Source organism: Bombus flavifrons, chromosome 5 (assembly GCF_040668555.2).
Source record: "Bombus flavifrons isolate JBK064 chromosome 5, iyBomFlav1_principal, whole genome shotgun sequence".
Classification (NCBI taxonomy): Eukaryota; Metazoa; Arthropoda; class Insecta; order Hymenoptera; family Apidae; genus Bombus; species Bombus flavifrons.
This window is the reverse complement of record NC_138446.1, coordinates 12,405,899-12,420,685: the sequence shown is the minus strand read 5'-3', so window position 1 is coordinate 12,420,685 and position 14,787 is coordinate 12,405,899. Positions and strand designations below refer to the sequence as shown.

At 43.8% G+C, this 14,787-nt stretch overlaps 1 protein-coding gene across 4 annotated transcripts in view; it reads left to right on the top strand.

Annotated features, from left to right (window-relative positions):
• The window catches only part of LOC138179617 (DNA ligase 1), a 35,273-nt gene that overhangs the window by 7,602 nt on the left and 12,884 nt on the right, over positions 1 to 14,787 (top strand). Inside the window, exon 1 of one of the 4 annotated variants that reach the window (XM_069112585.1) lies at positions 8,761 to 11,791. The exons of the other annotated variants lie outside the window; for them this stretch is intronic. Within the exon in view, the coding sequence (XP_068968686.1) occupies positions 11,223 to 11,791 (569 nt within the window). The 5' untranslated portion in view covers positions 8,761 to 11,222. Of the gene's footprint in view, positions 1 to 8,760; positions 11,792 to 14,787 lie in introns of those variants that run through there. 4 annotated transcript variants of the gene reach the window in all.

Sequence of the window (14,787 nt, the reverse complement as noted above, 5' to 3'; positions counted from 1 at the left end):
TACTAATTGTATTACAGGTTTTCTTCAAATATTACGAATCTCTTTTATTTGCTAACGCAAGAGCAAGAAAAAAATAGGTAAAATAAAAATTGTCGGGATAAAGCAGGATTAAGAAAAGCGTGCAGCTTTGAACAGTACCAGAGGTTATTTACAATTGAAGTCTACATAGTTTTCGAAGTTGAATGCTCACCCCATTTAAATTTTGACCTGTGCAGGCGTAGGAAGGTCGAAGTAAAGCTACTTAGGCTACAAGATTGTTGAATAGCTAGAAATCCGGAATTTCTGTCCGTTTAACTGTCTTAAACTTTATGCCAAAATCACTAATAGGGCGTTAAAGTTTCTGGTGTGAAAATACATTGTTAAACTGTAGAAAATTTTACGGAGGGCTATTCGGTGGAGATGTTAAAATCAAATTATAGACGTACTATGACTTGTTTTCGAACGATAAAAGCGATTTAGGATGAATAACCTTTCGTACGCTTAACGCACATTTTGTTCTGACCAAACGGAACCTTGTAATTAGAATTGTTTAATTATACTGGTCTAAGAAAGGAAAGCAGGTATTGAATGATAAAGTAAACGGAATTGAGGACAGCCGTCGTAAATAAAATGGTCGAGTTTTAAGGTTATAGTTCGTTCCAATGAATTGAGATATATTACACCTATTCTCATTTCCCCAAATCTTAGAAATACGCTGGTCATACGAATGTATTATACAAATGGTTTACAATATATTATTCCTATTTTTCTTTTTCGTATATTGTCGAAACGTAATTTCGTATCGACGACGTGACGAAAATAGAGAATCGAAACTGGCCATCGATCCAAGATACCGCCGTAGGTATCATCAAATCAGTCGTGATAATCACTCGTAAACCCGAAATAAATCGCTGGTGAATTATGGCTGTCGGTTCCCGAAGGAGCATTTGCATTCCAGAAAAATGTCTTAGCTGTTCCAAGGTCGAAGGTTAAGAACGCTTGATCCAATAAGGCGGAATAAACGCAGGATGAAATAATTATCATAGATTATTCTTTGAAGCGCGTCTCCTCGAATCCTTCGCCTCGGATATCTGACAACAGGTATAAATAAAATATCAGCGATCGTCGTGCCACGTAATCTCGGCTATATCCTCGACGTCGTATGACTGTCTGTCGTCGTCGTACAGTCGAGATAGAAATCGATAACGAAGACAGAAGCGTCATTATCATAAGCACAACAGTCAGCATCGAGAAATGATTCAACAGTGTAGTAAAGCGAAAGAAAGGTAGAGGGTCAGAAAGACGGGGAAAGAGAGAGACTAGAAAAAAAAATCTATTGTTAGGTTGACTTCGACCTCAGAGGTTGTTCGTGTGAGGAGAAGGTGACGTTTTCATTGGCCTTTGATCTTTGGTATCCTGGTAACGCAGCAATGACGTCATCCGGTGATCCAAGCCCGGTCGGTTACCATCCGTTACCATCGTGCAATACCACCCTCGGGCGTGCCTTCCAGCCCCAGTGCGTTTCACCACCACGGTCATCCCCCTCCTGGAAATCCCCCTCGCAATTCCGCCCTCCAAACGGGCTCTGACCCCTGTTACGCTATCGCGTTTATAGCAGTAACGAGAGGAAGAAAGAGCAGGTTCCTAACGCGCTACGAGACGCTATATGGGTTCCATCCTGCGAACCGATGGATCTTCCTTTCAACCCTTTTGCTTCCAGACTGGAAAAAAAGACGCGAGTTTCTTCACCGAGAGATTTATGGTGTTCTTCACGCGTAGATACATCGCCATCACGATTCGAATAATTGAAAAGATTTCTATATATCGATTGCTTGCCGTTTTCACCGTTTGGACTTTAACGACAAGGTGCTCAGACGAGCGATTTCGATGCGACGTTGAAACGATTTTGATTTCCTTCGTGGCTTTAACAACTACAATTGCTTCTTCTTGTTTTTGATATCGCGAATGGCGATAGGTATCAATTATATCAAGTTGTCCGAAAAGTGTTTTTCTTTTGCAGACGCTTCTTTTACAACGACGCATCTTTATATAAATATGAAACCTAATCTGTCGAAGGTTGTGATCTTTATTTTGATAGAACAAAATGGATCATTCGTAATTCGATAAAATAATATAAAACGGAAAATGTTGTGCGTCCATCATTCCCTTATAAAACGAAAGAAACTTTTCGGACGACCTAATATTTCTGTGTCTTTCTCATAGTAGAGTTATTTTGATTCTTCCTTTTTTACGTACATCATTCAAGTTGTCTACCTTCTACCACCATGATCATTTAACGTCGCATAAACAGCGGATATCTATCCAATAAATATATCGGCGAATATATCTCTTGGGTACAGATTTTTGCGTAGAAAATTGATCGATGTCTATCTGGTATTCGATTAGCAGTATAAAAGGTATGAATCTAATATAAAGGAATGTAAAATACCTTTTAACGTATCGACAAACTAGCGTAAAAAACCAGCCAGCAGTTTGGTTCGTATATAGTACAGAATATAGAACTCGACGATTTTTAGTTAACTGGTTTAATGTGGAAGCAACAGGCACGCTTTTGTGTATTCTCTTTGACGAGTACTCGTCAAACTCGAATATGAAACTAGATTGATCCAGTGGTAGCCCTTTTAAATACACACAAAGATTAAAACGTGTAAGGATTTTGAAACGCGATACCACAGGTTTTGCCATTTGTACTAGAAGAAAGGAAAGTTGCCTTTCGTTTCGCTGAAATATTTTCAGCACGCGATTTGCTCGAAATATTTCGTGAAGCTTAATTATTTAATTATCGAGATTGTTAAGTGGCGATGTAGAGAAAACTTCGCGGTCTCGCGAGGTGTATGATAATACGCGATACAACAATTTGGTGCACGGTTCTCCAATTCCGAAAACGATTCTCGGGTGCATTGGAAACGTCGGCTTTGTACCTGGTGTAACGGGGACAAAGAAAGGATGAATTAAACATAACTTGGTACAACCGATCGGATGGTCATACTTTATACATTACTAACCACGCGACCATACGACAATACATCTGCTTGGTTTTTATTTTAGCACAAGGTGTTTTCTTGACTCGAGGCACGATCGCAAGAGAAGTATCGTGTCAATTTTGAACAAATTATCGATGAGCGAAATTTTTTTAAACAACACGGGCTTGTCGAGGTCCAGCGTTGCCTTATGCCGACCGAAAGAGTCCGAATGTCCAATTGTGGTAACAGCTGGGGTGATTTAATCGAGGATTATGTTGATTTAACTGATTCAATAAAATCGAAACGACGGAAAAGAAGATTAACAAGTGTATAGAAGTTATTTAAAGAGAAATTGATGGATGTTTCTGTTTATCTTGTGATGTTTCAATGCGTTTAACGCATCTTGACGTATTTAATTCTCTAATTTCTTGCCAACTACGACTGTTAAAGTCCTATAGTTGGGAAAATTATAGTTGGGGCAATTAACAAACTCTAGATGGACGTACGTCGTTCGAACGGTACCCGTTACTTAGTTTCTGAACTGGTAAATTCGGAAGATTTCAACGATCCGTCACGCGGTATCTAAACCAACTTCCTCGATACCCGCGACGTTATTATCGTGGAAATTTTCTCACCTGCGTTTCTTACTTTAGTCTTACTGTACGAATCGCCTATACGTATCTAGTGTATACGCGATGATCGATGATCATGTATTGGTCGGATGCTGTCAAGGTGACACAGCGAATAATCACGCTGTCCACGAAGCCTCGAGCGACCGTCCGGTGATTCGAAAGCATCTCGGTGATGACGGATTTGGGAAGCCACTCGAATTCTCCGGAGACTTGGACAGACAAAGTTGGCAGGTTTTGGCAGGCAAGCAGGCACAGGCAAGCAGCGCAGGCAAAGAGAGGGTGGCTTGGACTTTGGATCGGATGGCGGGTATTGATCCTAGCGAACCTAGCAGCGGGGTGGCCGGGACCCCGCCTCAAGGATGAAGGGTGTCTCCCCTTCTCTCGTTCCCTTTCGCTCGAGCCTCACAGTCACACCGGTGTTAAAGCGAGACGAAGATAGGAAGAACCACGCGAGTGGGGTGGTTGCCCCTTAAGAGAGAGGGGTGAACCACCTAGAACGCACCCGTGTACCAAAGATACCATGCCTTAGGTCGGCGTAATAAGCGGACGAAGTGGTTGGAAAACGAGCCGAGAGGCAACCTGGAGAAACGATGAAAAATCTTGAGAAGCCAGGTGAGCCCACCAAAGCTTGCTTTCCACCGTTTCCGGCTAAATATGTAATATACCATGTTACACCGCGCCACACCGCCGCGTGCTTTCTTTTCCCGCTGCTTTCCCTCCGCCTCTTTCTACGCTCGTTGGTGAACCGCCGACGACGCTTCTGCCTCGCCACGCGGTCAACGTAAATTTCACTCTCCCGCCTGGTTTGCTTCGTGCTGCTGAAACCACGCGTACCTAAGGAATGTAAGTTAACGCGTGGCTACCAACCACGTTCGATTTAACTCTGCTATGGAACCAATAAGAATTTTTCTTCATTTGGACGCGCAGGTTTTTATCAACGATAAGCTGGTCACCGTGGATCATATCGCATGAACCGATCATGTCGTGATATTTTTCTATGGTAACGTATAGATATATTTTCTTGCGTGCAAATGCTTTGACCAATGAGTCACTACACCGGTATACCTCCTCGGTTGATTCGCCCGTGTTTATTTTCCCGATTGCTTGACCGCTGGCAAACAATTTGTTCGTTTGAAAATATGTCGATTACTAATCATTGGAAACAATATTATCACACAGATATAAATAGAGTTTATTTACGTCTTATTAAACATGTACACGTTAAGAATATAGGTTCTCAGTGTACGTGTGTTTCGTATTATATAGAATCCTTATATTTACGAATTTTAAAGTAACGTCGTCAAACAGAGGATAGAAAGATAGTAGGAAACTGATCGCTGGTACCATCTCAGCCGCCCTCGGGCAGAAACTTTTCGATCCTCTGCGTACACGGTGAATGCGTCGGAATACGCATGCTCCGATGTTCATACTAACAGACTCATGTTCGAAGATGGGTTGGCACCAGTCACATCAAGTTCCGATTACGGTTTCTGGCGACACTGTATACATTCCCACAGTCGTGCAATTATTGCCGCCGTTATGACGGCGACGTCCATGTTCTAGCAATTTCGAGTTAAGTTCGATCAATGGGAATTTTAATGGAAACGTTCACCAAAATTCGTTGACATTTTGTTCTTTTGTTATTTGGGATCGAAATGTTCATCAATACACGTATAACGTTTTCAAATTAAAAATCAAAACCTTGGAATATTTTGATAGGATTGAGATGTAGCAACTGGTCTCGATATAAATAGAAAAATTAAGAAGTAAATTAGCAATTCGTGTGCGTATAAATGATTGTGCCATCAATGTCTGTCTTAATGATTTCGTATCGCGTAACACGATGATAGAATTGATTTTGACGCGTAAACGTGCCGATGCAAGAACAGAATCGCGGCTAGACAAGCAGAGAACAGCGACGAAGGTTACAAAGCGACGACGTTGTACGACGTGGCCTATCGCGGAATACTTCCGTTTCTAGGAGATAACGGTGGAACAGATTAAAAGAAAAGGCGGTTAAAATTGCGTAGCTCGATTGTGGCCAACCCACGGCCAGACGAATCCTCTTTCGTCCCACGAAGAGGATTTTTCGACCTGTAGCAGCCAAGTTGCTGTGTAAAACGGCGAAAGGGAGTCGCAGCTGCGCATCCTTCTTGGTCGTTCTCCAGGCGGTCGTGTCTGGTGGCCCCAAGTTGGAGACGCCTCGGCTTATTTCCCTCCTATGCCAGCTGTGCGGAGCGCCCGCACACAGCCTGCCCTGCTAAGACCATCCACGCAACAAAGATGAACAAAGACGAGGATAGACTTACTGGCTTCTAATATTGGACGAAGAAAGAAAGAACGACCGTTCTAGCCGACCAACGGAGGAAGAAGCGAAAACGTGCTCTAGTAGCCGCGTTGGAGAGTAAGACGAGCGGCTGCGTATCGTCATGGAAAGAAGCGAGACGTGCAACGTTCTCTCTGTCTCTCTCCCTCCCCTCTCTCTCTCTCTCTCTCCCTCTCTCACTCTCTCTCTCTTCCTCTTCACATTGGACCAAGAAAGAAGAGTCTTGGGACAACAAGGAGGAAAGAGAAAGGTTACCCTCGATCGTTTGATGGAGGGGTCAGGTTGCCACGGAGGTACGGAGGGAAGAGCGAGACCACCGGAAATCGGTCTGTCCTTATTTGAGAGGCCGCGTGAACCACACCGAAGTCTGGGCTTTCGTGCCTGCTTCTCTTTTCGATGGCTTCTCTTTGGCTCCACGCGGTCAAAAGAGTGAACGCACTGGTCACGCATCCAGACAAAAACTCTCCAGAGAACCACGCCATGAAGATGTTTCTGTTAGAACACGGTTCTGGTACCAGGACGTAGTCGGTTTCCGCAGAAGCGTTCCGAGAAAATCGTTGAGCCGCTGCCGAGAAGGAGAAAGAACGATTGGTAACGTGGGGGAGATACCTCGACGCGTTCCTCGCACTGGTTATACGATATCGCATAAGGGGAAAGATCCTCGTCGAGAATCGATGGGAAGCTGTTGCGTTGCAGGAGAACGTTTGTCTTGGAACTAGAGCGTCTACATCGAGCCTCGTCGAAGACCTTCTGTTATTGATGACAATACGGGAGATTATTTTTACTGCGCGCTAAAGATAACAACGAATAACTCTGATTTCACCATCATCGTCTGGTTCGAGTCGATAAGTTCAAAAATTCAAATTCGTTAATTCCGGGTGAAAGCAAGGATTTACAAGCAGCGAAAAGAAACGTTAACGCGACAGAAAAACCACGAATCGATGCGAACTAGCGATAATGACCATGAAATAGATCTGTACTTGTTCTGCATTCAACGAAGAAAATCTGTCAGTCGTACGCAGAACGAACTACATCTATAGCGATATAACTGGATGCCATTAATCCCACTAATACACGGAAGAACATACGTTATCTGGTACGCGTGTCTTGATTATCGAACCAAAATGACCGATGTGGTGAACCTAGTATCGCTGAGATTGTTAATTTGTTTCTCTCGCCCTTGAGAATCCTCCTCAGACCAGTTCCTTATCAGCGATGATATACATATTGAAAATCTAGATTCCACGCATATGTGCAACCTTGCAAGCTTCTTTCAATCGATCCATTTAGGTTAATCGATCGGCGATTATTAAATTACTTATAAGTAACTGAGACGCGCTTCCTTTTTCCATACAATAAATTTATTTCGCATTATTTTGGAATTTCGATTTAGTAGGAGGATTGTTTCATTATTGTATAAATTATTTGACATCTTAAGTTCTTTTTTATCAAAACCTAACATCATCTATGATTAAACTTAGCTTCATTTGAAACCGGATCGGGATAGAGCTTTCTGAAAGTCATAAAAAAAACAACCCTTATCATATAAAAATGCCTAAATATCCAGTAGAGCGAAAGCTTCTTTTTATATGTGTATTAATAATTTGCTGAAAAATCAATTTTTTCGATTTTACGCGTCAACGTAGGAACCGAGTCGTTCCATTTTATTCGTGGCTACAGCCACGTTCTAAGTAATATCTAGAAGCGTTGGAAGCATTTAAGGTGTTGCAGGGGCGAGGGATGTCGTGTGCCAACATCCCCGGTGATTCCTCGCTCAATGCCAGATCTCCTCCCCTTTTTGCTTGCTTTTTTCTCGAAGCAAGAGACTGACCCTCCAGCATCACGATCTTCTTGAACAAATACAGAAATGTCCCAGAATCGTTGCTGCAACGCTTTCCTCCAACTTCGTTCTTCGACCGCGTTTCCTTTTTTGTCATCGGCCGCTCGAACAATTAAAATCGATTCGGATGATTTGATAGAGGACGTCGATCCTGGGTCGGTCGGTTCATGGAATTTTCTTGTATCCACACAATTAACCGGACTTATTGATCGTGCAGTTTCGGTTCGGTTGCGATCGAACGGGGTCAAGTTCTCCTTCCTTTGTGCCACATAAGATGCCATGAGAACCTGATTAGCGGCAATAGGAGAGGAATAGTACTGTATCCTCAGATACGCGATAGAATCCCGTCGAAATATCGATATGAAGTGCGTAAAATGAAACAATATAGGCAAGGCTCGCCAGCATTGATTAGAACATCGATCTGGAATTAAAAAGTATTCACAACTTGAATATACCGGCTCTGAAATTGCGTGTTAACGATTCACGATTTTTCATTGCAAACGAATTACAAATTCGAATAAGAATAAAGAAACTTGTATATTCTTAGCCTTTTACTGTATTTCAAGTTTCGGCTACGTCTGGTTATGGGAAATTGAAAGCTACGATACACAGCAGAGCTACAAAACTGTGCTTTCCACCTTGTTCGCCAAGGTGTTAAATCTATCGAATTCTTTTCTTTGCAGAAATTTATCCAATTTCTATTCGCTTTGGGCTTAAACTCGCGTCTTCTTTACTTGAACTGATTTTACCTGCTATGGTAAAATTAAAAATAAGTATTCAGGTGTATATACTATATTTTCTCTGCATTATTTAAACGCGTAATATATTTAGACGAAACGGTCTTACCAGAGGAATGTTCATTCATCGGCAAGAAACTTTCTACGAATGCTATAGTCGCTAAACAGTTGAATCGAATAATTAAAGGCTCAACTTTATCAACCGTTCACGTTTCTGAAAAAGTGTACTATTCGAAGACAAATGAACGTACTCGGAATACGTTCGTACGTGCGCTGACGTATTAAAAGAAGCGATTACACATTCGGAGAGTTTGATCGAAGATTCCATCGCGAGTGCTCTTTACTGTAATCGAACTCCTCGCTTCGATTATTTTTAGAAGGCCTCCTGTAGGACTCTGCGTCCCATCAGGGTCCTTTCGTAACGGAACGAAAAGAAACGGAATTTTCCATGGTGATCCCAAGCAAGATTCTACAATAGGAAACGTCTGCGATACGAAAGCGGAGGACATATTTCTTCCTTCCGATGATGACGGAGTTCTTCCGAGACTAAATTCGAGTCGACGAAGCACAAAGGCAAAATCTGATTCTCTTTAACGCTTAACGCGTGTTTGCCCAGTACTGGACAATAGTCGTCGTCGGTAGGAAGCAGCGGGTTCAGCATGTTGTCGCAGACAAAGCGAACGTGAACCATTCGTGGAGATGAAGAGAAAAAGAGTACGCGTAACCTAACGCCCCTGTGAGGACCAGGTTGAGGAAGCGCATCGTGGCTGAAGGAGAAGGGTCGCAAAGCGCACGAGAAGGACGGCGAGGAGAGAGAGGAGATCGGTAGCGGTTGGTTATACCGGATAACAGAGACAAGGAGGACCGCGTGGTTCGAGGGGTAGCGAACCCCTGAAGGACCCTAGCCGGTAGCGGTGACCTCCTCCCTCTTTTTCCCTGTCTCCCTGGTCTCTCTTCCTTCCAACCCTGTCCCCCCTCCACGATACTCGTCATCCCTGCCGCGACGGCATAGGAGCACGATCATTGGTTCACCGGTTTCACGCAGACACGAGGAGGCACACGCAGCTGCCACTGGCTGTCTCTTGTTCTACAGCCGGACCCGATCGGCCAGTCTGAAGGAGAAGCAGTACGCGTTCAGTAGTTAGTAAGGTGCCTGTCAGGAATACTCAGTGTTTCACATTACTATCGTGTGTTACTCATCGATAGTTATATTTATTTTTCAAAGTGTCACTATCCTCGTGGAAGTTAGAACCGTCTGCGTTTCCGTTCTTCCGTTCTTCAGTCAGTTACAGAGGAAGACGCGACGGCAGCAGCAGCGATTGCCCCTTGGTGTTCTCTCGTGACTACCACGAGTCGTATATACTGACAAGTTCGGTGATTTTCGTGCTCTCTCGTCGACGATCGTCGTTCAGCCACCGTCATCCGTCGCCATCTTGACGATCCGCCCACCAATCAACGTCACGATCAAACAGCGCTGATCGTCACGAACGGAGAAAGGTACGCGAGGCGACACCTTCCGCCGACAACGCGGACCCGTCTCTCGCACGTGTTGCGGAAAAAGACGTATGCGGTACACACGCGTTTCCCCGATCGTCGTCGTCGTGTTGCTGTTGCTCTTTCTTCAATTTACAACTCCCACCCTCGTGCGGTGGACGGTCGATTTATAGGAGGCGCGCGACCGCGTGTGCGTGTGACGTTTTGAATTTGAGTCGTGAGGAAGTGGAGGCGTCTGCTCGAAAGCCTACGCACACATCGTTTTTTGGTACTCTGCCGTCCGTATTCCCTTTCCCCCTCCAGCCTTCTCGTTGTCTACTCTTCTCTTTCGCTCTTTGATATTCGGTCCCCTTCTACGTCGCTAGCCACAGTTCGCAGGGCGTCGCACGCAGGGCGGTACCGATGCCCTTTCGACCTCCCGCGGTCATCTAGAGTACGCAAGAGTGCTTCCGTCGCGTGACCGTCTCGCTCTTGTTTCTCACGTTCTACGATATCACGCTGGCAGTGATACGTTTACGTTTTAAGATTTTCCGCCTGCCACGCTCGTCCTTTAGGAAAGAGACGATTCTTCCTCTATCGGGCCACACACGTGCAGTGCCTTAAAAAAAAAGGAACATTCAAAGGATCCAACAGAAGCCGATTGAACAATTTGAACGTCGAACATTTCCATTTTTGCCGCGTTTGTCAGTGTTCGTGTGGATTCATGCACACCCACGTGCGTCTGTTTTGAGTATCGAAGTGTCACCGATTCCTGGCAAAACAGCTCAGCCGGCAAAACGCATCTAGTCACAACTTTGCTACCAAAGTAAACGAAGTTCACGCCGTTAACGACGCTTCGTCGATTAACTATTGGAACAATTTCAAGAATCGTTCATCAGGAAGAAGAGGATTGGATCGCATCTGTTCGCACCGGAAGACTCTGGTTACCGCCGCGTACATCGATCGCCAGAAACAAAGGATCGCTGCAAAACGCCCACTTACGCTCTAAAGTGAAAGAATAGTACTTCGTGTTGTTTCGTGAGTTATGAGAGCAACGTTGGTGTTCTGGAAATCATGACATTGTGAAGATGGATGTTGGACGACGATAGAATTTCCAACCTTATCATCGAGGATGTCGTAGAGAGGTGTTATCGCGTGTTAGTTGAGTGTGCTTGAAACACTATTGTGCGTGAAACACTGTGTATGCGTTAACAATTTTATACGAAGGAGACAACGGATTAAGAGGTTACGATGCCGCAGTGCGCCGTGGCTACGTGCCGCAACAGTCATCGTCAAACCCGCGGTCGTTGTATCCGCTACCATCGATTCCCCCAGATACCGGAAGTACGCTCACGATGGGTGCGCGCGTGCGGTCGCGTGCCCCTCTCGAACGGCGAGATACCGTTCAACATACAAACTGCGCGTATATGCTCCCTCCACTTCACCAACGATTCTTATGAGAAGGATATGGAGCACCTTGTGCTTGGTCTTCCTGCGCGCAGTAGGCTGCGTCGTGGTGCTGTACCGACGATCGGCGTGCCGGTGAACGTGCAGCCGGTCACCAAGATGCTGGTCGAGGACGCGAAGCGCTCCCTCCTCAAGGTCACCCATGCTAAAATGCTAAATGGCCAGAAAGCGATCGGCAAGAACGGTCTGTCTGACAGTAAGCAGCAGCAGCATCAGCCGGCCACGGAAAGGCGGCAGCAGCAGCACCACCACCAACACCAACAACGTGCGAAGAGTGGCAATCAAGTGAACCAAGAGCAAAAGATGGCGGGCATCGATGTACTGCTTGCCCTCGGACTCAAACCCGCGCCACGGTGAGTCGTTTTCATTCGGTCCCAACGATTACGTTCTCGATAAGGAATTCGAGGACGAATCTAGTACCGGAAGTGATAAGGCATTCTATTTTCTTATATTGTTTATATCTCTTCATGTCTCTTCTCTCTTTTCATTATTCTTCCTTATTTATATGTAACAAATTGTTATCATATTTCGTATCATCTGTATATTCTTCGTTCCATTGTTGAAATCGTACACGAGATTTCGTGTTACCATGTTTCTGGCTTTTTATTTAACGAAAGCAAAAACGTCGTTGTTTAAATGAAATAGTTAATCAATCGAGGTTAATAAAGATTAGCTTGCTAGCTGAAAGAGGAAACATTGGTGATTATGACGTTTAGTAAGAGCGCGGCAACCAAGAAGACCTTCGGCGCGACCTCTGGTAGGAACGACGGCGCATTGATCCACAATCACGGATCACTCGTAACTCTCGCTGTTTTCTCTCGGTCTATGAGAGCTACAGAAACTATAGTACATATCACGAAGAAACTCGATGGTTCGGGTTTCCACTTCGAGTTTCTTCTTCGGGTCTTTAATTTCAAGGTCACGCTTCAAGGTCATGCATTCGACTTTTTAAGAGAATAGGGATACTCGTATTAAATTCGAAAACGATATTACGTTTCCCTTGACGTTACGATAATTTTTTTCCATGAAAGCACGCGTAGGCATAAATTTTATTTCGATTCGCAATGATAAAATTCAAGTTAACGGTGTACGATACGCGCGAAGATAGTTACATAATTTTTTACGTGCACAAAACAGCTATTACATGATTACAGTTAGGAAGGTCTCGTTAATTTTTCTGCGGTAACGTGATTCAGTTGCAAGCCTGTTACTGCTGGAATGAGAATACGAATCATGGAAATTACTCGAGATCGAATTTGTGTCGAAGTAATCCATCCAACAAAAGACAATTGCAAAGCTAAGATCATTACGATATTTTTAATTTCACCAGTTTTATAATCGAACGACGAAGAATTTTTAATCTGTCAAAATATATAAAACAAACAAGAATCGATGCCGTTAAGAAGAAGCTCGTAATTACGAGTAAGATTCGTTATCTGCTTGTGAGCATAAACGTAAGAGTACATTGTAAGTAACGATGTATACTGAGCTGAGTGGCAAAATGTGCGTAGGTAAGCGAGACACGAGCTGGAGAACGCGTCAGAAACACGGATGTTGGACGTCTTTCTACATGGTCTCCACTAGTTCGTGTTGACCAATGAAACTCTAGGTCTTTATCTTTTTCCCTGACGCACGTGCAGATAATGCAGATAATTCTTCAACATCTGTCTTCGTTTTAAGCTCTTCTTGAACGTCTTATCCCTTCCAGTTCGATCACATTTTTACACCTTTGATCCTTTTCACCTCTCTGTTTTCGTTACATTGTACTCGACCGGTTGATAAAAATGCTTTTGTTTTTACAAACAGATAATGCGTATCTGCTTAAATTTCATTTTGCGGGCATTCGTTATTTTCTTTTAATATCTTCGTCTTCACTGAGAAGATAAAAATCACATGAAATGCATTTTTTTGCTTGGTTTTAACGGATTCTCGTTGCCTCCTTTAAGCAGGTAGATGTAGTAGTTAATCTAAAAGTCGAAGAACGCGCAAGAGCGTTCCGATCTGAAAAACAAGGCAACGATCGGAGTGTTATCGATACTGAGAATCGTTATCGCTTCGGTCGTGATCCAAAATAACGATACGTGGAAATACTTTGTAGGTCTCTCGTAGGCTCGTAGAAAGTTTTCTACGATACTTTACCTTAAACCTTGTCGCGTCCAGTGTATATCTATTCGTAAATCTGATATCACCAAGGACGTGTATTCATTTTTTCCTCTTCAATGTCAACTTATTTCTTTCGTTCCAGCATAATTTAATTAGGTAATTAATTTGCTAATTCCCCCGCAACTTCATAAACAATTATATAAAGCAGATATATCGGTTAAGAATAAATGTTTTATAGAATTCATTAAAACGCTAAAATAAGAAGCGATTCGTATTGTACGTAACTGTGCGTTGTTTTTTTACAAATTTTATCGAGTTTCGATATTGAGCAACGAATCTACCATAAAAATTTCATAATTTTATGATTGACATAAATCACACGAGTGGCATCGATGCGGGCAGTCGACGTTCACAGAGTGGCGAAAAGTATCGGCGTCATTCGCAGGACGACCCGGTGAAATTGCACATGTTACGCTGTCGAAAATCGGTCGACTGGAAAGAACGAGAAAACGATCGGCGACGACCCAACCATCTTTGGTACACAAACAGTCGACCAGGGTCGTCTCCGCGACGGCGGTTTGACCTACGAACGACCTCGGGCCGAGAATCGACCGTCCTCCTTTCGTCATTCCACCTCGTGATATATCGTCGTTTCTCGTAGAACGCCGCGTGATCTTATGTGGAAAAGGCGCAGAACCGGGCAGAGTTTCACGGCTATCCTCGTCGGTTCGTCCACGAATCCTTGAGCGTGCAAGGTTCCCCCGAAGAACCATTTGCATCATGGTCGTCCAATGAAACACGTGACTGGTTTTGGGAATTCCAACGCGGGCGAAACGATTTTTATTACCGTTCATCCTCTTAAATTAAATACCGGGATCAAGTACTGCATTTTGCAATTTCAACGGACCAAAACGCTAATGGTCCGCCGATCGTTATCTCTTCTCGGATATTTTCGAAGACGCGCTCGCCTTATTATCATTCGAAAGTGGTGACGTTTTAATTTCGTTATTGGATAACGCGCCATGCTCCCCGCACGCTCTCGCCGCGTTTCAACCATTTCTTTCAGCCTCTACAGTGAGGCCATTTTTTCCTCTTGACGATGGAATTTGAAGAATCGATCGTTTTTTATTAAATTAACGGTTGCTTTTTACGCGAAGGTAACGGCGACGTTCGAGTAATCTTTACACCTAATAGTGAAATGTCGAGAGTACAGCGTCGTCAATTTCATACAATATCGCTGAGTATT